A 23,699-nucleotide genomic window follows, 5' to 3' on the forward strand; every position below is an offset into this window, starting at 1 on the left:
TGCTATGAAAGCCAGCATTTTGCCTTCTTTCAGGCTGGTATTTCTGGAGCACGGCACACCAAGGTTTTGGTTTAATTACATTACACTCCCATTATAGATAACAGACATCATCAACCATTATGTATGTGCTTGTGGATAATATGACCCTGTCCAAGGGGAATATCAGTTCTTCTTCAAGTGGGCATACACAGCTGGACTTTTAGTAGCACACAAGTTCTGCTTTGTGATTCCGTATGATGGTCTAGAGAAGAGAAGGTCCAATTCACTATGGTTGCCTCAGGGTGAGAGCTTCCAGGTTCTGTCAGCTTCTACTGGTGTTCATGTAATTCTTCAGATTTCTACCACAAGAGAAAATATAAAGACATCAGCCAAATTAGAGAACATCTAGTCAAAAATTCTGCTTTGGGCATGTGATATGCAGAAATGACTACAAGAAGATCCACGCTTTGGTTGTCTGCCATTAATTATGGCAGTAATTGTTGCCTGGCTCAAGGTGGTGATTTATCACATTTTCCAGGAGTGGTCATGCACCTGATGAACAGCCATGTTAAATATGCACAGTGTGCATTTTTTTATTAATATAACAGAGGTACGTGGGTGTAATAAGTAATACAGAGTCAATTTTTAATTTCTTTAGGTAAATTGCATTTACTAAGTACTCATATCAAACTTCAGATTCTAATTTAAGTTAATCATGAGGCCTTTCATCAGCTCTACTTTTTCCCTGTATGGATACATGTTAATTAATATACTGTGGATTTAGTGCATATGGAAAATTCATTAAATACAAAGAGAAAAAAGATAAAACAGCATTTATTTTATTCAGTTCTTGAAATGAAACATTAGAGAAACATCTGCAAGCCAAAGACTTCAACTCTTTGGAAAAAAAAAGATCTAAACTTAAAGACAATAATGATATCAAGCTATATTAAAATATACTTTAGAAACTTTCCCAGGATTGTGTATATTGTATGTGTATTCAAATGCAAGGAGGACCCATAATGTACCCAGCTGCATTACCAGTCTCCCTTAATCCTCTACTTCACAAAGATACAGTCAAAGGTGCCCTTCTGTAGTTTGTCTTGAATTTTTCCTTTTCTTTTCTTGAAGTTTTCCAGTTGCATGTTCTTTCTTTCTGAGTAAATTGCTGTGACATTTCATCTAGCTTTCTGTCTTTGTTAAACTTCTAGCATAACGTTTTAATCATGGCTAGGTTTTAGAACTCTCTGGTTTTATAGCTATTATTGAATTCCTGGAACTTGCGAAAGCTTTACCATAAAGAGAATTTTTCTAAATATCGAAGGTGCATGTTATCTGGTACAGCCAAAGGGTAGAAAACAGCTTCAGATAATAAGAGTTGATATGAACTATGTTGAACCTGTGTTGAACCTTATCTTACTGCTATTTCTAAATTGCCCCAAGAGCTGTTTTCTTGTGTTTTACCTTGTATTGTTGCAAAGGTAAACAGTTTCACTTGTCAAGTTCCTAATACTTTGTTTTTACTGTCCAAACGTTGTTGCATGTATTTATGGAGGGAACAGGAAGAACTGATGTCTCTGCCATGGCATACCACATGGAATTTCTTTAGCAATTTGAAATAGAACTTTTATCTAATTGTTTGAAGGAAGTGAGAATCCTAGATCTGAATGAAATCAAGAAATTGCATGAGAATTGTATTTCTTTCTATCTGAATTTGTTCTTCCTGTTTAACAGACATGGCAAATGCTTTCTGTTTAATCTTTAAGCCCTTATTGTCCCATTTTCACATGTTGCAAATGTCCTTTGGCTCTGAGTGATTTACCATTCTTTCAGATAACTAGTATTTCAGGAAACACCTTTCAGAGGTGTAGAATGGTATTGATGTGAGAATCATATGCCCACCTCAGGACTAGAGGGAAGTCCAAACTTGGAGAATTTTCACAAAATCTATTCAAAAGGTACAAAGCAAGATGAAGTAGCAATTCCATTATTTTTAAAATATTGAAGATTGATATATTGATAAGTCAAAAAAAGAAATGTTCTCGGAGACTATTTCCATTACAATAGATGAAACTTAAGTCATTCAAGTAGATTGCTGATAAGAAGAAATCTTTCAGTTAAAGATATGTGAATGAGTGCTTCAAAAGCCTATATTATTATGTGCTTAAAGAAAGACATTTATGTCTTTTGTTTATGTACACGAAAACAGAGAAAAAAACTACTGATCTTGCTCCAGAAATTTAGTTACTGCTACATTTAGGTCACTCATGTGCAGATAATTTCTGTAATAAAAACTGTGCAGGTGTTAATAAATTTGTCTCAGCAAGTATTCACATGTGAAGACTTAAGACAGCCCTTAAGTTAAACTGGGAAACGTAAACATCCCAGTTTAACATGAAACTGTATCCTATAAGGCAACCAGCTCATCATTATGGGTCAAAGGTCTTCTATTTGCTCTGTGATGGTCTTGTGGTGTGGCAGTTAAAGTTGGAATCTGTGGACAGTGATGATTCTCATTCCTATGAAATCTGACAATGAAATGTCTTTCACCAAGAATTTTGAAGCATGGTAATAGCCTTCAAGCAGATATTGGTTTAGAATTAAAATTATATTTGGTTTAGAATTGTTGAAATGTCTCCTGCAGAGATATCAGAATTGTAGAAGATACATGAGCATCTTTAGGAACAAGAATGGGCTGGACAGTCTAAATTTCAGAGTAAGGGCTTCATAGTGACTCCCTTCATCTCGTAAATGATGAGGACATTGGCTTGATCTGGCTACTAGGATGGTTGAAAGAGAGTTTGTGGCCATTTCCTCCATGCTGATTCTTCTGGTTGCCTTGAAAGTCTGGCATTAGGATGAAAGGAGTAAGAACAATTTCTGATTTCAGACAATAGTTTATTATTATGCAGATAATTCCAGTGTCCCAGAACATAAAGAATAGTTGAAGAATATATTCTACATCATAACAAAGGGCTTTATTTCAGAACTGTGGTGTGATGCTAAATTCAACTGTGCTTGTATAGTTCCTTGGATCTGGCAGGTCCATATCTGAGAAAAGGACAAGTCATTTTTGTTTCTGTGATATTTTTAAAATTCAAAAGTGGTAAAGCAGGAAAATAAAAAGTGGGGAAAAAAATCTGTTATTGATTCAGTAGTGACATTCATATTGTGCAGATACAATATGAAGCTAGCTACATTTAGATATTTAACCTCAAAGAAAGTTCTGTTGAATATTTGTGGCTTGGGGCTTAGAACTGTAATTGCACTGTGTATCTAGTTTGCTCAGAGTCTTCCTGTGTCTTCCTGCAGTCTTAAGAATCTCAGATTTATGTTTATCTTTGCCTGTGATGTTGTTACACTTTTCTGATGTAATCTGGGTTATATTTTTATATCATTTATCTTTACCAAGAACAAGGTTGACAGGTTTAGGTTGGCAGGGGAGAGAGCAAAGATTGGGAGGGGCTCAGCAAGGTAGGAAAACAGTTCATATGCCATCAGGGAAATATTCTGCTTTTCTATGCAGGCAGGTGAACAGGACAGACAAATTATCTCCTGTACAGCTGGAGGCCTGTTTTATCATGTTAACCTTTTGCAGAGATTCTCATTTATTGTCATTCCATTGTAGAGTTATCTTTCCAATGAGGGATGTTGTTGGCACTGCCCCATATCTCAAACAAAAGCTATGTATTGTCACAAGAGCATTTACCCAAGTGGCATAGATTTAAAAGCAGGAGATAAACAGATTTATCTAATCAAAGTAATCATACAATGTGTAATGTTCCAAATTCTGAGTTATCTGATTTATTTAAGATGCATCACTAACACTTAAAATCCTTTCTCCTGGATTGTCATCCAGTGGGAGATGCAAGCTAAACTACAGCATTTGCTCATTTCTCCATAAGAAATTAAAATAAAATATCTGCTGAACTATAACCCTGTCAGGTTTTTGTATTTGGGGATGTTTCCCTTGTGTACCTGCCAGGATTCCTATTGCAAGCAAGTGTAGTCAGCATTATAACAGCTGATGAAAAGATGAATGTGTGCTGAGGTCTCCTTTTTTGGCCTTTCTTCTTTATATAGTGTCCTAAGATACAGAGCACAGTTTAGAAAAGTGGTGATTAAATTAACCAAATCTCAAGGTCTACTGAAGAATATTTTGGGGCAGTGAGTAAAATTCTGAGGTTGCAAGGGCTTAACTGGGATTTAATAAGGAAAGAGTGCATAAATAAAAATGCTGTGGTAAAATTCACACAGAGCATTTCCAAAGGTGGTGAAATCTCTTTTAGGAGAACATAAATATTTCCAACTTCAAAAGGCAGGGATTCAAAAAATTGTCTGTTGCATTGCCTTACATGCATGTGGTGTTTAAATAAAGCATTTGTAAACTTGCTAGTCTGGAATCTGATTTTTTCAACACTGTCAGCCAATAAATAGTCATTTTCTAACACCTTGTGGCTGTTTAAACAGTGGCTTAAGGAAGCATGAGCTTAAGAATGACTGACATTAGACCTACTGTAAGTCATTATTCCAGGAAGGATTTGACATGACAGTCAACAGGAAAAGAATTATGATCAGTGTCAAAGACATTAATTTTTCCTTTTAACAGAGAATACCTCAGTTTTGGCTGACTCTGCTTCCTTTTTACTTTTCATTCCCTGTTGGGGCTACAATATTCAGCTGGGCATTTGAGAGTCTGGGAAAAGTGCTTTCTGGGAAACCACAAATTTTTGATTTATTTCTTATATTCCCAAAGCAACAACTATTTTGGAAATCCAGATGATTTGTGTGTGACAGGTTAGTGATTTAACTTCATGGTGTTACTAGATAATAAGCTGTAAAGTTCAACCATGCTTCTTGATAAACCTGTTGGTTTGCAAGTTATTGAATCTACTGCCGTGCAGTTCAGTACTGAGTTCAAAGAATGAGACTTTTTAGATGGATGGATAAATAATTTGGCTGTTGTGAATTGCTCAGAAGGCAAATTCGGTGCTTTTTCTGCTTTTTCAAGCTTACATTTCTTGTTAATTCTACCTTTGGATGTTGTTCAAAATTACTAAGAGAGTCATACTACTACTATATAAAGATTCTATACAGTGTTTTTATTATTTCTCTACTTTGTGAAGAGTTGCAGCAAGCTTGAAAAGAAGCAATTATTACTGAACATACCTGATCATAAACTAGAAGTGTAACAAATGCCATTTATTCTAATGTAGGGAACCTCTTTCTCAGCAGTAGACACAGTGTTTCTGTTTGTGCATGTGTACAGAAATGGGTGCAGGTCATCATATAAACAGCTGGTCTGTGTAAGAGCCTGTAGGTTTGCTTGGAGCTTGAGCCACTTACATTTCAGATGATCTGCAGGCGAGCACATTTTCTGATCTGAGTTTTGCACATGTTTTCCAGAGTTAAGACTCTGGTTATTAATTATGATACTGTCTTCGTTTTCTTGCAAGGAAGGAAATAGGGACTAAAGAAGTTGAGAGTCTTAAGCAGATGTTGAAACAGAGCCTGTTCTCTCAGGGAATTCCAGCTTTAAATATTGTTAGTGAACTTCCTTGCCTGAGAGTAGGATTATCTCAGACTTTACTATTTTGTTGCTGTTTGTGTGTGTATAATCTTAATTATTTTGCTGTGTGATCTTAGTGTTCCCTGCATCAGGATGAGACTGTATCGTTTGTCCTAGAGTTTCTGTGCAGTCTGCAGGGAGTTAAGCGTAACTCGTTGGGAATGTTAATGGAAGTTGTGCATAATTTGCCTGTGCATCACAGTGAAATTTACCCTTAGGGGTTACTGAGCCAGTGAAAATTCTACCGGGTGCCAGAGGACTGACGAAACCATCAGATTATCTTAATGACAGATTTACACTCTCCTCGTGTTCTGTACTCTTCAGATTTTGTGACTCTGATTTATGAAACTTTGCAAATCCGAGTCCTTTTGGCTGTACCTTGAATTTATCATACTAGGAGTCAGGCTTTACTGTGATGAGAATATGTGGTCAAAATAGCTCATATACTTAAAATTATAAGGTACTTTATGTATTAATGGACTGCTAACCTCAGTGGTCAGAGGTGACTACATTTCAACATCATAGTGCTTATATTATTAATAAATACTGAAGCCTAGAAAATTAAAAACTTTAAATGAAATGTGGAAGATAGTTCCTTTATCAGAATGAGAAAATGAAGGGTGTTGGAAGAAGTGGGTGAGTTCAGAATGTAAGATCTACAATCTGTATATTTTTGTTTCTCAATACTCAAACCAATACATTAAAATGGAATAAATTAAAGAAATATTATTACTTTTGCTGTTCAAAATGCAAGTGGTCATCACATAACCTCAGTCTCAAGGTGAATGACAATTAGCAGCAAAGTTTGACACTTAGCAGTACATAATTTTCCTGTTTAAAGTTGTGCAGAAATCTCAGTTATAGCCCAGCGCTATTCTGTGCTTTCTTAAAAAAAGCTGTTAGTGTGTTTAGAGTAATTTTTCCATAATGAAAAAAAACAGTATCTGTGACAGATTGCATTACTCCACACACCTGCATTTGCTCTGAACCTGCTAGCTTGATAAATTGATAAGTTGGTCATATGTTGTTTTAAAAAGGCAAAGAACATAGTTCCTAATAAAAGAATGCTACATATTTCTTCTAAAAGGTTAAAAAGCATTTCTCAGGGCTCTTAAATTACCATATTCTGATACCAGGGGAAAATAAAACCTGGGCTTAGAGTCGTGTTTGTACTTAGAGGGCTTTCCGGACAGGAAGGCAATCTTGATGCAATTCAGTAAGCCACAATACCAGAGGGGCATTACAGGTGAAAAAATTGCAGCTGTACCCCTCACCACAATGTATTACAACTGTACAGTGGAATATTTCCTGTACAGAAATAGGGCTTGGTTAACTTTGTTTCCCAAGAGTAGATCACATTAAAATGTTATAAAATCATGATTTCCTGCATTTGAATACTTGTGGTTTCTCAACTGGTTCCAATATTACAAAAGGTTTTTTATAGCTTCTATTAGTTGAAGATGTATAGAAGCTTTTTTTCCAAAGTCAGCTAAAAGGAAGTTATGTATTTTTAAAGAACAACTTTTCTCAGAAGACAAGAGTTTTCTTTCACATCTGTTTATTGCAACTCTGCTAGATATTTATTTTATAAACTGCAGGACATATGTAAATTTAAATAAGTGAAATAAATAGGACTATTAGTATATATGTTAAATGGAATTGAAAGAGCCATGTTATATGTTATTACTCAGATAGCCAAATAGTAGTTATTTTCATTAGTCAGCCAAAGACCTCACTATAGATAAAGGAAAAAAATTGCATTAAGCAGATATTGCATATTAAATTTTAGAGTGAGTATTTGTAATTTAAATGTCCTAGCTTTAGGATTAAATTTATTAAAAAAAAATTCGAAGAGAAATAAAACAATTCTGTGAAGAAATTGTATGACATAATTTTGAAAAACATCTCCAGCTGAGGTGTCCGATTATTCTGGAGTGTTGAAAACTGAGAGTGTACCATAGTGGGATAAATTTTACTGCCTGAAATATACTGGTATGTAACACTTGAAACTGCTGTCAAAGTACAGAAAACTATAATGAAAATACAAAAGAGTCTGAGGTGAGTGGGGCAGCAAATACTTTGTACAGCTAAATGGTTTTAATCCTAGTACTACTGCTAATCCTAAAACTACTTATATGAGGCCATATTTTTTACCTCACTGTAAACCATCACTTTTTTTTTTGTGGTTTGGTTGTTTGGTTATTTTCTTCATGAAATGGGGATATTGGTGGTCTGTAGCTGTGCCAGGAGAGTCTGTTTTCTACACAGATACGATACTGTCTTAACTCTGAGGGAGGTTAAAAAATACTGTCTAACAGGCAAGTGGTTTGTAGCATGATTTCACACTCTCAATCACACAGAATACACAAGAATGTGGATGTTGAATCTGTTCTACATTTGCCTAAATGTAGGTGTTCCACTGGTCAGATTGAATTGTGTATGTTGTGTGAACAGGCATATTACAAAGTTCTATTCTATTTAATATTGTTTTTCTTTTGGGCATATTTTCTACATATTACATTTTTCTGCAGAGTTCTTTTGCTAGTTTTATATAAGTAATACTTCAAATTTAAAAGTTATGCTGCTGGTTCAAAATCAAATTTAAAAGTAATGTTGCTGGTAGTTATTGCCAAGACTTTTTTCCTTATAAAAATCTGGATAAAACTTTTTATTTCCTGCTACTGCAACTTCTATTCAGCTAATGAGAGAATTGTATTTTTAAGACAGTTGGCCCTAAACCAGTAAAATATCTTAATAAAAGAATAGCTTTATTACAGAGCAATCAGTTTATTCATGCTCAGGAAGCTGAAGTCAAAATCACAGTATGGGTTGGTGTCTGACTCAGAGTGCAAGTTTATGTTGTGTTCTGCCTCATTCACTGAGGTGGCCCTGCTTGGAGGAGATAAAACACACACACACACACTTCCTGTCTTCTGTGTGCATTTTTTGTACAGTAGTTGTTTCTGGACCAAGAATAGCTTAATTTCCAAGAGGAAGCGCCCACGATCTGAGGGACTGAGATTCAAGAAATGAATATATCTTCTGTAAAAGCTTCTTTTCTAGCAAATACATCAATCAAAAGGAAGCATCACTGAAGGGAACATTAGGCACATCCTGTAACCCAGCTGTTAATATCTATCTTTCTTTCTCAACTGGACAAAATGTATTTTGCAGCCTAAGAAATCTGCGTGTATATAGTTTTAAACTTAATTTTTTCATACTGAGTTTTCAAATCATATGCTTCAGTATTTAAGTAATAGAGCTTTTGTACAGTCTTCATTCAACAACCTCAAAGAAGTAGATTGATGCCTGTAGCTTTTTCCTGCAGACAAAAAAGGTGTTTATGAAAAACATGGGATTAGTTAAGAAATTGAGATATTTTAATTATTTCTCTCCTCGTTGAAAATTATGTCCATGTCTGAAACCTGTTAGCATTCTGACAAAATGTATATTGAATAATGGGTATGATCATTTATGGTAACATGGCAGGTTGTGGAAGTCCACTGATGTTGGCTCTCTGCTCAGCTGTAGATGTACCTATAGACAGATAAGTCGTGTGCTCCCAGCACTTTTCAAATCCAGATTAGCCAAGTAGTCTGAAGCTGGGAGGATAACATCAGCTCACAGGAAAATAGAGAAGCATGATGTGATCTTGAAATTCTTTAAAAAGCACTTATGGGTCAATACTCATCTCTCTGTCAAGTCTTAATATTACACATAACCACAAGTGGGAATAAGGAGTACCTGTAAAACACAAGGATGCAATTAATAACAGAGCATTAACAGACTGTACAGCATTTCTTGACCCCCTTGTTTCCAAGTAGAAATTAAATTATTCTGGTACTGATAATGTGTGACACAATATATGATGAATAAGAAAAAACACAATCACATTGTAGGGCTTTAGTGGGAGTACTTCATGTTGGTTACTAACATTATACTATCTTGCTGATAGGTTAGCAAGTGTGAAGGAAATTACTTGAAGGATGCAGGGTTTAAAAGGATTTTCAGGTTTCTCATTGTTGCCTTTTTTTTTCCTTGAGAGAGATCTGTGTGTTGGAGGTTTCAGCTCTGCTCAAATCAGAGATTTTTCATATGTGTTACTGTAATAGACATGAAATTTTCCTCCCAAAATAGGGTGAAATGAGATTCTGAGAAAACAGGAATCTATTTTCTTCTAATTAAAAAGATTTTAGCTCCAAGGCAACTATTTCTGAACAGCTGTTTGTGTCACATACTTAGCCAATACATCATTTTCCTTCTTCTTCCAAACACTGCCATGCCATTTTCAGATCTCCAGTGTCTATAGTGCACAGCAGTAAAGAGAAAAAGGAGCAGCCTTCAATTTCTCTGCTTAGACTTTAGGCTGTTTCATACAGCTTTTCATTTCTGCTTCTAATCTCTGTTGTTAAATGGAGATGCTGCTGAAAAATAAAGCATTTGACTGTGGTTTTGTTCCCTATTGCCATAATCATCCTTCTAAATAAGTGTGTTTGCCACAGGGTGTGATTTTCTACCAAAACAGAGTTTGGAGATTATTGGTTAAATCTGAGTTCATGGTTAAATAATACTTCTATGCACACTTAAACAGGTGACAGGTGGATACAATAATTGTATTTAAAACTATCTTTGAGAGCTATGAAAGAAGACAAAAAGACTGTAGGGAAGTGTCTGCTGGAAAGGCAACTTTGTTGTTTAGCAAAAAAATTAAATATGCTTTGTTTGTTTTTGCTTTTATAGAGGCAGCCCTAGTGGTCACATTTTCTAAGAGGTAACAATTATATGAATTATAGCCTAAGTTTTATTCAAATATTTTAAGGTAAAAGCACCATACTTAATTCGACATATGGGTAATTTTTTTGTTGCAGCAGCTAGTTCACTTATTCCCACTGCTAATGACTCAGTTCTGGCATTATAACCCCTTTCCAGGCTTTCACAACTATTATTTTTGGCAGCTGATATTGCCCAGAGCTACCATCTTTCCTTAAACTTATCCAGATCAGGCATTAGTAATAAACCCCCTAGAAAAAATAAAGCTAGATATGTAGAAATCAAAGATTCTAAGTCGACTAAGTCTTTTGCAAACTTCAAACTAGAAAGCTAATAGTTTGTGTAGTTCCAAAGCATGAGCTGTATTTTGTATAGGCAATCACATAATGTGTGTCCTTGATTTCTTATCTCTGATGTGCAGATGACACTTTGAAACATACTGTCTCTTGCTCTGGAAGATTTCTTAACATATTACAACATAGTTAGAAAAAATTGTAAACAAAATAAAGAGGAATAATCTTTTCTACTTGCTGACCAGTATGCATTAACCATTCAGTGATGTTTTTCCTGGCTACTCATGCTGCTGAGTTCAGCGATCATTCCTGTGCCTTTCCAAATTTTTCATCATTTACTTTAGAGGTTGTTCATGCAGTGTACAGAATCACAGAATGGGTAAGGCTGGAAGGGTCCACAGTGGATCCTCTGCTCCAACCTCCCTATTGAAGAAGGGTCATCCCAGAGCACGTGGCACAGGATTGCATCCAGGTGGTTCTTGCATATCTCCAGGGGGACTCTACAATCTCTCTGAGTCACCCACACAGTAAAGTTCTTCCTCATACTCAGATGAAACTCCCACTGTGTTAGTTTATACCACAGACCACAGTCTGAAGACGAGTTATGAAGTTATTACTTCTTTTGGCATAATTGTTTTCATCATTTTACTTTGCCATCTTTTCCTCAAGAAGAGTTTCAATAGATCTACCACTTACTGAGTGGGTGGAAATACTGAAGTACCTTTTTATTTTTTTTAAACAAGATGTGTGAAATCCAGTTTACTTTTTTCAAGTTTTGCTCTGCCTTTATTTTGAATATTTCTATATTATTTTCCTGTATCCTTATGGATAGTGTTATGGTTTTTGTATTGTAGTGGCACTTAAAAAATATCTTACTGTACTCTTGAACTCGTTCTTCTGGCTCATTAATCTTGGAGGGAATAGAATTCATCATCTTGCTTAACCTCTTAAAACACCCATTACTTTCTATTCTAATCCTAATTTGTGAGATTCTCATTAAGGAAAGGGTTTTGTTTTGAGATACAATCTAAGAGAAATAACTATGCTATATATGAGAGCTTTGTGAGACTTCTGTTGCACACGTTACTCAATAACATTCATAACAAAAGGTAATTTAGATTTTCATAGACATTAGGAAGCACAAGACCAAACCAAGTATTCAAATATATTTAATCAGGTTCCTAAAATAATATCAAGGTTTTAGGGACTGGGATTTAAAAGTATGCAGAAATAAATATTGCTGTATGTGAAGTATCCATGCAACCATGAAATGATGCAGCCTTTTGTCAGAAATTATCAGATCCTTTTATAAGTATGCAATTCCAGGACTTCATGCTATAGGAAATATGCCAAGTATTACAATATTTTACTAAACTGAAATGTTTTATCACCAGAGGAGATTGTGAAGGTTTAAAAAAAATAAGTATGTGAGTGTGAATGGCTACACAATGTAGTATAAAAGACAGCAGATGATGGGAGATGCTCTTCATGTGTTCCTAGTTAACATAGGGGAGTTCTTTGGATGTATCCAATATATCCATAATTGGAGGGTAGGAACATTGCTGTGGTAGTGTAGCAGTCTTGAGTGTTTGTCTGCAGGTGTTAAACACTCAATTTAACACTGGGAAGTTCTGGAAAAAATCTAAAAGTCTAGTGGCACTGAGAGCAAAAAGAATCACTTTAGTGTGACTTTGAAACATGGCCAGAAATTTAACGTGGTATTTCTTATTGCTGCTGTTGTACACAGCACTATTGTACAGTTAGCGAGGGAAAACTGAGAAAGATGTTTACTGGGTCATCAAGCCCAGCCTTCTCCATTGGGGCAATGTTTGCTATTTTCTCCATCTAATTAACAAATCAGGCTTTTTAAAGCAGCTCTCATGAGCACCAAGTCTGTCATTGCACATCCCCATCTTTTTCTGTACAGTTTCTAGCCTTACACTTTATTCATAGGGCAACTCAATTTTGACACAAAATTTCTGTAAATTTTTCTTCTATTAAATGTTTCTCTCCTGAGGTGTCTGGATGGAACAATTATGTTCCTGTTGTTTAATTTCATTTAGTCTTCAACTCTCCACAGCAAGAGTAAATGCAGTTTTAAGATGAAGAATTGGAAGTGTGACATACTCCAGATGAGTCCCCGCTGATGTCTTATACAAATCGATTACTTTTATCCCACACTTTTGGAAATATCTCACCTGATGTCTCTCAAGATGGTATTTGCTTTTTCCAGGCTTCATCATCCTGCCTCACACTTTGCCAGCTGACATTTACAGATCTTCACCCTTTCCAATTTAATATGCAGCTTATAAACAAATGTGTTGTTACCTTTACCTGTATGACATGTGAGTTTTGATGTTAAATCGATCCCTTTTTCTCAACTCTAGTCTTCAAAATTAAATCAGCTCTCCTGATTGATACTGCTGTGGTACTGTGTTACATACATTACTGGCATCAGAGGTTTATGGACAGTTATCAGATAATTATTTTGTCCAACATCTTGAACTAAAAAAATTTTAGTGACTGTGATTGCATTTTTTTGGTCTTCACATATCATTGTACCCTGACAGATGTAGTTAAAATCTACCTTTCAGGCTCTGTGGTTCCACATGTTAATTCCTCCAGAATTCTTTGGTGATTATTTATGTTCCTTTGCCCTCCCCAGCTTGAACCATTGAGCTCCCTGAATTTTCCTTCTTAACCTTCATTCCTGTTAATTAATCAGCTTACTGTCATCTCCATCTGCACTATAATCTTTACTGAATAACAAGGAAGAATGCTTACAAAAGTTTTTCTGAATTTTCTTGCATCTCTTCCACATTCTTACTTTTTTCCTCATTATTTATGTATGCATGCCTAAAAACGGGGATAAAGCAGGTAATAACACATACATATGCAATTTTTTTCTTACTATTTGCTTTATGTCAGCTTAACTTTTAGTAATAGCTGAGCATGCACAACTGCCATACCTGTGGATTTCTGTATCTTAATTCTAAAATCTTCATAGCCGACTGAGTTTGCATTTGTTTTAAATTCATATTCTCATTCACTTTCTTGCTATTACCACAAAAAAAACCAAAACAGAAAAACATCAAAAAGAAAGGATATAACCCTTTAAGATCCATACTTTTATTATAATTGGTTTTCTATTGCCTATAGAAATGTCTATAATAACTTTCTCTCCAGTTCAGTGATAGATCCTGAAATAATCCAAGTGGATTATTCACAGACTTAAATTAAACAGAAGCCACTATGTATTTATTTGGTTTCATTTGCATTTATTTGTCTAAATAGTGCTTGAAAGAAAAGATCATGTGCTTACAAGTGTTTCATTATTCCACCCAGGATTTTTAGCAATGTGTTGGCCCACCACAAAGCATTGTGTTGTCTATTATAATTTTTTCTCTGGATCATTGATTATTTTAATAAACTTATCTTTTGTTAAGTAATAAAACTAAAACAATGAATTTTTAAAAAATTAATGATGACTAGAATGTCTTTGATACCATGATGTGTAGACATCTGATGGATTTTTTTGGCTGCATAATACAAATAACATTTAGATTAATTGTCTTTGTTAGTCATGGTTTCCTGTGGAACCAGCAGCTATTTTTGTACACAGGAAGAGAAAGTTGGAAGCGTTTGTCTGCAATGATGTTCTGAAAACATTTTCATTTAGGTCAGGACAGCACAAGATCTGAGTAATGGTTACAGTTAAGATTTCCTATATGACCATTCACTTTTATTTGGTTTAATTAGTTTTACACTTTTAGCATATAGATTTAAATGCATTATATTTGCAATCAAGCATAAAATAATTTTGCCTTTTTATCACAGGTTCCTTGCAGCTTGGAGTATTGGGATGAGCTTCAGAAATCATTTGTTGCATTCCGGGAATTCAGTCTGTCAGAAAGCAAAGTGTGTGAACTGCAGCTGCCCAGCATCAGCCTTGTGAGTGACCAGAAGGAGCTCATAGCCTCTGATCTGTGGAGGATTGTCCTCAACAGCAGCCAGAACGTGGCTGATGACCAAAGGTAATCTTAAAGGAGGAGTGAAAAGGACATCTAATGCTACACTCCTGAGAAATCTGTTTCAAGAGACCTAGAAATGAAGATGCTTGTTTTATATGTGATAAGAGTAGTTAGTCCTGCAAGCTTCAGACTGTGACTCACCTTCACACAAGGGCATGGAGTGTGCACAAAAAGAGCTTTGCTTCAGATTTATAGGCAGCCTCATAAGCATCATTTTTGAATATAAGGCTTACTGAAAAGTGCAGACAAACAGGTTCTGAGACCTCTTGGCTGCATGAGGCAGTAAAATCAGCTAATTAACAAAAGAAGGCTTAAGTGCAGTCCATTCTATAATGTAGACGTAAACATTCTTCTTCCATGCAATACTTACACATCACCTTGATTCTCTCCTCAGTGCAAGTCAATGACTATTTTAAAGATATTGAAAAAAAGTTATTATTTCAATAGTATTGCATTGCTTACTATGCTAACAGGAAAAAAAATTAATCAGTGTTTTTAAACACTGGTAATCCATTTTTCATTATGTTTACAGCTAGATGCACTGTGCAATGACAGATATTCACTCTGTTTGCATTCATTCAATTTTGTTTAATACGTAAAAGAAATGAGTACAAGCTCTGTCCAGAAACAGCAGTGGAATTGCTTTCAAAGACGTACTTAACATTTTATATTTAGAGCAGAAAACCCAAAATTACTCCCTTGGATCATTGGTATTTGCTGATTCTTGCTATTTGTTTATGAACCCAAGCTTCAGTGAGTGTGTAGTATCCACGTATGTGTTGAACAAAGCTACAGAATTCAGAGAAATCAGGGAATATGAGCATGGCTAACAAAATCAATGAAAAAAATTAAACATCTGGTTTCCATTAATAGTATCAGGTTGGAAATGATTTCTTGATGTTAATTGTGGAAGAATGCATTTTCATCATTGAGAAGTTAAGTGTTTTAGACAAGGTTAATTCCTCTGAATGTGGGACCCTGGCAGAATTGCCTTCCTGGTCAGTTTAACACCACAGAAATGTGAACTTGGTGGGAACTGAAAATGATGTAGTGAAATTTAGTAGATTTTTTTTCATCAAAGCGTTTAGCACTGTAGTCATGTTTATTGTATTCTCCTCTAATAGGGTTTATCACTATATGCAATGTTTCATTCAGGGAGCTCTGATAAGCTAATGAGCTGTAATTGTTCAGAAACAACAGGAATTAAACTGAGGCATTTTCAGTTCACTGCACAAGGATAGCAGGAGAGGAATGAAGGGAGCAAAAAATGTTTACCTCACTACTGAAGCATTTGAAGGTAAATAAACAGAAGAGAAAGAGAGAAGTCAAAGGAAAGGTCCTTGAACTGACACCTACGTGTCCAGAGGCTGCAGTCACTAGTCCTGATACTTTTGTTGGCCTGGGGAATTCATAATAGCTTTAAGAAGTGTAGTTTATACCTACATGCACTAACAGTAGACTGGAAATTTAAAGATTTGTATAGGTCAGGGTGAGCTCCAGAAGCCAGAAACCTGTGGGATATACAAGGAAACCCTCTGATTTCAATCAGAGAGAAAAAGTTATATTCCCTGCCTTAGCAGTGTTTCTAATTTGAAGGCATGGATTTGCTCTCAGGAGACCACACCTGGAGTACTGTGTCCAGTTCTTGGGGCCCCAAACTTAAGGATGTGGACCTGCTGGAGTGATTCCAGAGAATCACAAAGATGATGAGCTGGAGCATCTCTCCTGTGAAAACAGACTGAGAGACTTGGAATCTTTTAGTCCAAGGGAAAGGAGGCTCCAAGGAGACCCGTAGAGCAGCATTTCAGAACCTAAAGAAAGCTGGAGAGAGACTTTTTACAAGGACATGTAGTGATAAGGGGGGATGGATTTAAGCTGAAAGAGGGCAGGTTTAGATCAGTTATTAGGAAGAAATTCTTCACTGTGAGGTGGTGAGGCACTGGAATAGGTTGTCCAGAGAAGCTGTGGATGCCCCATCCCTGGAAGTGTTCAAGGCCAGACTGGATGGGGCTTTGACCATCCTGGTTTAGAGTAAGTTGTCATTGCCCTTGGCAGGGATGTTGGAACTCTGATCTTTAAAGTTCCTTCCAACCCAACCCAATCTCTGGTTCTATGATAAAAATTCCAACTGATCTCTCTAACTTCAAACAAAGCTGCACTGCAAGCTTTCTTAAGGATGGCTGCAGGAAGGACAGATGTAGAACAAGTAGTCCTGAGCAGTCTGGAGTGATCCTTCTCAGAAAAACTTAATGGGTCAAAACAAGAGCAGCTGTTCCTCAGATATGAGGCTTTCACCTACGGTGTGTGAGGCACAGTGGCTTTTTCTTGGAGACAGAGCAAACATGTCAGCTACATATCACTGACCTGGAGGTTTTAAGACAGTGCCCAAGACCTGTCCATGTGTATGGTTACAGCTACAGAACAAATGGAAGGTAATGGTTAAGCCCTAAGGGTTCGTGTTCTGTTAAAGGGAAGCCTTGGGTCAGAGGAGGTGGCAGAAACTGTGGACCTGCAGAGAAGATGAATCTTTCTGGATGTCTAGTGGCTTATAGGAAGTCCATGTTGGCAATAACTTGGCTGAAACTGTGGCTTCTGCTTCTGATATGGATAATTTCTTCTCACCGAGCACTCTGAAATGTGTTCTAGATTCTACTTGACCAAAAAATGCCAATTTCTTGGTTTTGAGAAAGAGACAGTGCCCATGTTGTGGTAAATGTCAAAGTCTTGCTCCTAAAGCAAGCATGTAACATGGGATTTTGCAGACTTGTGGGAAGAGCCTCAAGGCTTAATGCCAGTGCTGAGTGTTAAACTTGGGAATTCTAACGCTGGGGGTCTGTGAGAGTAAGAAGCAAAGGCTGTGTAAAAGTTGAACCTGTTTTTCTTTACACATGATGACTTGACATTAATTACATGCTGCAGCTGTATGATTGATTAGCAATTATAATACACTATTAATTGTGAAGTATAAAAATGCTTAGTCTTGTTGAAGTTTATCTTCTAAGTTTGATGTTGCATTTTGGGACAGACTTTAACCACTGCCATATGCATGCAGCTGCTGCTCAATGATAATACTTTTTTTCTTGAAATTCTACAGGGTTCTTTTTTTTTTTTTTTTTGTAACCTCTATGATATGCTAATTATTAATAGCAGAGAGCTGATCCGTTGTGGCTTAGTACTTTATTACTGATTCCTGACATTGGTTATAAGGTATGAAATTTAGGTGTCTCATGTGACAGGAAAAAAACAAGGTTTGTGAGAAGATGTGGATTCAGCTGATGTGATAAGCAGTAGCTGGCAGGGTGAAATAGAGCAACCAGTAATGAAAATGGGAATATGCAAAGATGTCCTGATTCAAATCCTGTGGTTTGCAAGCTCTTCTGAGATTGACCAGGAACTAACTGGAAGTATAAAAATCAAGGAGCCATTTGGTGAAGGGCGTAATATATACATGTATGTTGTTTAATTTTGAGAATTTTGTATCCCATTCGTTATTTCTATGTATGCATAAGGTTTTAATGACCATTTATGACAGTTTATTCATTGAATGAACACATTTGAAGTACTAAGTGAAATAATTTAGCATCTCTTTGGGGATGTAGTGCAGTGTTTATGAAAGAAATCATATATGGCATAAATGACTGTTTATGGAAGACCTTAAAAAGGGGGATTACAAGGAAATTATCACAGAATAAATTATTTTTATGGGTTGCATTTGCCTGTTGCAGGACTAACAAATCATAATTGAAATGGCTTTTTAAGCTCTGTTTGGTTGGTGAGACACTAAAACCCCTTCCCGGTTTGGTTGGCAATGATTTCTGTTTTTTTTTTGTTTAAATGGGTTACATTACAGTATGTTTTGTATATTTATGCATCTTCTGTGTAATTTAAAGAGTATTTTTATAATTACTGACATACTAATGAAAAATAGTAATTGAAAGTGCCTTAAGATACAAACCATGAAACAAGTACAAAAACTTTTAAATAAGCCTTAAATTGCTACTTTTTAAAAATTCAAGTGAGGAATCACGATCATGTTTCTTGCTAATTGTTTCAGCTTTTATTCAAAGTAAATGATGTACTGGATTTTGACCTCTAACAATTTGGGTTCAGACCAGCAGTTGAGTCATAAATTAAATGAGTTAAGTGGTCTCTTTCTTCTTCCCAGTGGATATTTTCCCATGTTGTAGTTTCATCACAAATGGCAGTTTTGGTTTAAATATTCCTCTCTTAAAATAACAAGAATAATGCAGGTCATTGCTAAGTCATTGTTCTCAGTTGCCATATATTTAACTTGAGTTGCTTTGCATGATGTGAAATATCATAATTTATATGACTTCAAATGTAGATATTTTCCATTTTAAATATTCTGATATTTCCCAGCACTTAAAAAAAATCTGGTAATAAAGTCAGGCCACTTTTATTTTTCATTTCCTCTGTTGTTGCCACATTTCTACTTAAGCATGATGTGCCAAACACAAAGCAGTAGAAGCTGGTTCTTCCTCTTATTTCACAGCTGAAAAATTTGGGACACACTTCATTTTGTAGCTCCAAGGCAGCCAAGAAATGTGGGGGTGTTTTTATATTGTATTCACTTGATGAACAAATCTTGATTTCACAATCACATCTTCTTCTGATATTAGTGCTCCTACTGTCATTCACCAAGACTTAATTGAAATGTTCCTGTATTTTCAGTTAACACTGCTTTATTTGCTGTTTGTGTAGGCATGTGATAGAGGGCTATTTTTTTATTTTTGTGCTCTCTGCAATGTCAAAGGAGAAGGTGGCAGTGCTACAGGTCTAATGGAAGTCTATCTAGACAAAAAGTTTAAATGGGGTTCAATTCAAAATCACAGGGACATGGCAGTGACTACAGTTCCTCTTCAAAAACTGTTCATTTGTATTATGACTTCTTATTACAGTTGGGTTTTTTAAAGAAAATACTACAATAATTTGATTGCTGCTTTTAGTGTATTTTGTACTGTAGCAGGTTTATACTGTTACTGTATTCTTGTTTTCATAATGACATGGGGGCTATAATTCTGAATATTATTTCTGGTTGAATAAAAATCAAATTGACCCCCTCACAGATAAAACAATGGCATTTCAGAAAAAGTCTGGGCAGATGGGAAAACAGTGATAAAAGATCCTTACTGCATTTCTTTTCAGACAGTTCATAGAAGGCGATTTTCTCTCTGTGGAGACTTTACCTTCTAAACCATGGTTTAGGATGCACTGTCCTGCTCCTCTCAGTCCTCCACTGCCAGCACTTGTCCCTCCCTAGCAGGAGAGAGGATGCACAGCCAGTTCTGTCCCATGGGGCAGCATTGTCCCACCTTCATTTACTGTTTCTCCCTGGTTAAGTTTTTAAGCATCTGGTTGGGCTCTGCATTGTGCAAGGTTTCAGTGTTGGGCCTTTTTGGTTTCTAAGGCGACTCCATCAGGAAACAAAAAGCAGCTTTGGATCATTTTGTTCCCAACATTTTAAATTGCTGAGTATTACTTCTGTGTGGTCTGTTGCTTGTGGGGCAGAAAAGATGGAGAAAAATATGGCCTTCCATTATCTCCCTGGTGTGAAGCTCCTGCCACATTTCCTTCTGCATCAGGCATGTCCTGTTGCTCTGTCATCATGGTGTTTATGAGTGAAAAGTTACAAAAATGCTCAATGAATAAAAAGCAGATATATAAAATTTGACCAAATAAGAAATTGGAAGGTTTTGTTTGGTTGTTATTCTATGAAAATATGCATCTCCAAAATATATGAAAGAAATAAAAATGCTTAGTCACTGATAGGTGAGTCAAGAAATAGGTTTCTGGGGAAAAGAAATGTATATTTTCAGAATAAATTTCAAATATCAGAAATACGTATCAGAAATAAATGTCCTTCCTCTTTACTGCAATCAGTGTTACAGCTGTTCATGAAATTAAGTCTTAATTCAAAATATCAAGGTGCAATTAGGTTTTTTTAAAGTTCTTCCCGGTTTAGTTAACATTTGTTTGCACTCATCTACCCCAACAGAAAACTGTTATCATTTTGTATGTTCCTGAATATCTGTTTCTAATCAAAATGCAACAAGCAAAAAATCCTAAAATATTAATAGCTACTTTGAGAGAACTAGCCAATCTTGTAGATTCAAAAGTATTTAGTTGTCTAAATCAGCATAGGAATTTTTGTCCTTTTGGATTTGCTTCTTTTCTTTGTTCCAGAAATCTAAGAAATATCCATGGCAGAGAAAAGTAAAGCATCCTATTACTCTGTTATCCAGTCCCATAGATATTTTATCATGTGAACATAATGAATAATTTTATTTCCAATGGTGCCACTTCTCAAAAGGCCTACAACACTGTTTTTGGAATGTAAACAAACAATTTAAGCAGGTAAAGAAGCACAGGAAAGCAGGTAGAATTTGGATTATGTCATTTATCTTTGATACTTTCCTGACCCAATCCATTCTTAATATCCTGTCATGATTCTTTGATAATTAGCTAATCTTAGTTGGGTTTTACTGCTGCATAAGTATTTTATGTCCACAAATATTGAGTTGGATTTAAATTCTATAAATAAATACTATACTAGATAGTTACTGCAACACTAAATAAAGCTGATAAATTTACCTATTCATGGAATTCTAAGCATTTGCAGTTGAACATTTTGAGTCCCTACTATATTTGTGCATAATTTTGAATTAAAACACATTGCGTGATGAAAAATCAGTCCTAAAAGATTCAGGTATTTGCTTGGAAAGCCATTGTTCAAGTCTAAGCTCATGATTGAATTTAAAATATCTTTTAAATGTTAATGGAAGTGGATTTATGATGCTTTATAAAAACGAATTACTTTCTGACAAAAATATTAAGTTGACCTTAGTCCATCTTTCATTACATTTTATTTTAAAAATAAAGACAATATTTGGCTGAGGATGTGGTTGTAATTCCCTTGAAGCAAGTCTAAACTTTTAAACTAAAACTCTTGAGAGCCAAACTTCAAAGGGTGTGAGAATAAGGAACATTAAGGACAGTTTTGGCTAAATTAGAAAGTTTATTTGTACTTCTGTGGTGTCTTAGCAGCTTATAGAATTGTGATGTAGTGTTAGTTTCTCTCAAGGGACTGAAAGATAATGCTTGGAAATTCATGGTGTTAGGAGCACAGCTATGAAAAAATCAGGGGTTTGGCATTTAAATGTATAGTTAATATGTTGTAATAAATGCTTGTAAAGGGCTCCAGACTGAGCTTATAATACTTGGAGATTATTTTTTAATTATGATTTTTGAGTGAGAAGGGCAAAGGAAATAAAGCTTACAAAGACTAGGAGTTCATACACAGAAGTAGTTTGATGGTTGCAAGTGGTTTCCTTAAAATCAAGTGGAAAAAACCAAATCATTCTCTTGACGAGGGTTTCATCTCATTCTTACAGCTTTAATAACAATAATGCACTCTGTTCAGTTATTTCAACAATTAAAGATACCTGGCAAATTTTGATTTTATTTTCTGCAAATAGGCTTTAGGTTTGTGGTTCAAATATTTGTAAATTGAAAGTGTAGTTTGATAAAAGCATGGGTGGATTGCAATCCTGTCTGTTACGGTCTCCTTTGGAAAATACAGATGCTGGCATTAGCAGTTAAAACATGATGTTGTCTGTGTCAGAAAATGCTCATGGAACATGGTCAGTTCCTGCTGTAAAGCTGCAGAATCCTGGACGTGCTGAATATTCCTTTGTTGTCTTCCTTCTGCAGCTCAGAAAGTGAATCTGGCTCCCAAAGCGCGTGTGATCAGCTTGTGACCCCCACGGCATTAGCAGCTTGTACCAGGGTTGACTCCTGTTTTACTCCTTGGTTTGTGCCATCACTGAGTGTGTTGATCCAATTTACCTGTTTGGAAATCCACCTATGCCATCATCTTGATCAACTCGGCACAGGTATGTACGGCTTTATGTAGAATAATAAAAACATACAGCTCTCAGATGCTGCTGAATCACTCTCCTGCTCTGTGTAGTCCCCATTTCCTCATTCAAACAGGCATTCTTGAAACAAGCCATCATAAAGAGCCACCAGTGCACAGGCTGCAGGGTGGAACTGAGGCACTGAGCCTGTCCATGGGGCTGGCAGTGAGGCTGGAGGAGCAGCCCCTTCCTGCCCCCAGCACGGGTAACTGTAGAAGCCGTCTGTTGGCCGTGGTCTGATTAGGGACAGCAGGTGCCACTTTGCTTTTGAGCTATCTTAGTGAATGAATTTGATCTTTTACATTTTCCAGTGTATTAACAGTACTGTTAAAATACTTGAAGATTTTGCAACCCACTTAGTAAAAATTCCTTGGAAGAGCTCTGAGAACTGCAGATTTAAGTTATTTCAGTTATGATCGCTTTTAGAGCTACATCTGGTTTTGTTCAGTGCTCTCTGTCATTGCATTAATGGCAAATACATTCCAAGAGATCTTTAGATTATTGTCTGATTTTCAAATGCCAGGAATGCTTTCTATGGAAGATGGGCAAACTTCTTGGATAATTTTGACACGGACAGCTTTCTTTGTGCGTAGTTTTTGTGTTTCTGCAAGTATTACAATATATTCATTATCAAATCATACCAAGACTGACATTCAATGACTAGCAAATAATTTCTTCTCTATCAGCTACCTCTATCAGTACATAATCTTCCTCACTATTACAGTCCAATTCCAGATGCTCAGTCTTTAAGATTACATATACTGGAAAAGGCAAAAATCAGATTAAAATCAAACACAGCTGTTTTATTTCTCAACAATGACTGAGTTTATGCTGTTGTTACTGTTGTTATAGCATCTAAAGGCCTTAAGTTTTGGGGCTCCTTTGTGCTATGTTATACACAAAGGGAGCACAAAATTTGTTGTATCCATTACAGTTTGTAGAATAACAGGGCTTGATCCTGGATAGGGATGAGTGTTTTGGTTCCAAATCTGTAGAGCACTAGAGCATATGCTAATTTTAAGCATGTGAGTAGTTCCAGCAACATAAATTATAACATCAATGGAAATATTCACATGCTTAATGTTACACAAGGGGTGTACGTGCCTTGCAGTGTCTGCTG

The 23,699-nt window shown here is 35.9% G+C and overlaps 1 protein-coding gene across 9 annotated transcripts in view; it reads left to right on the forward strand.

The window, feature by feature from the left end:
* VPS13B (vacuolar protein sorting 13 homolog B) overlaps nt 1–23,699 on the forward strand; it is a 426,148-nt gene that overhangs the window by 348,115 nt on the left and 54,334 nt on the right. For all 9 annotated transcript variants that reach the window (XM_014879767.2, XM_088154920.1, XM_014879771.2 and 6 more), the window contains 2 exons: nt 14,449–14,645; nt 22,374–22,555. In XM_014879767.2, the coding sequence (XP_014735253.2) occupies nt 14,449–14,645; nt 22,374–22,555 (379 nt within the window). The remainder of the gene's footprint in view (nt 1–14,448; nt 14,646–22,373; nt 22,556–23,699) is intronic.

Source organism: Sturnus vulgaris, chromosome 1, assembly GCF_052056855.1.
Source record: "Sturnus vulgaris isolate bStuVul1 chromosome 1, bStuVul1.hap1, whole genome shotgun sequence".
In the NCBI taxonomy this organism is placed as follows: Eukaryota; Metazoa; Chordata; class Aves; order Passeriformes; family Sturnidae; genus Sturnus; species Sturnus vulgaris.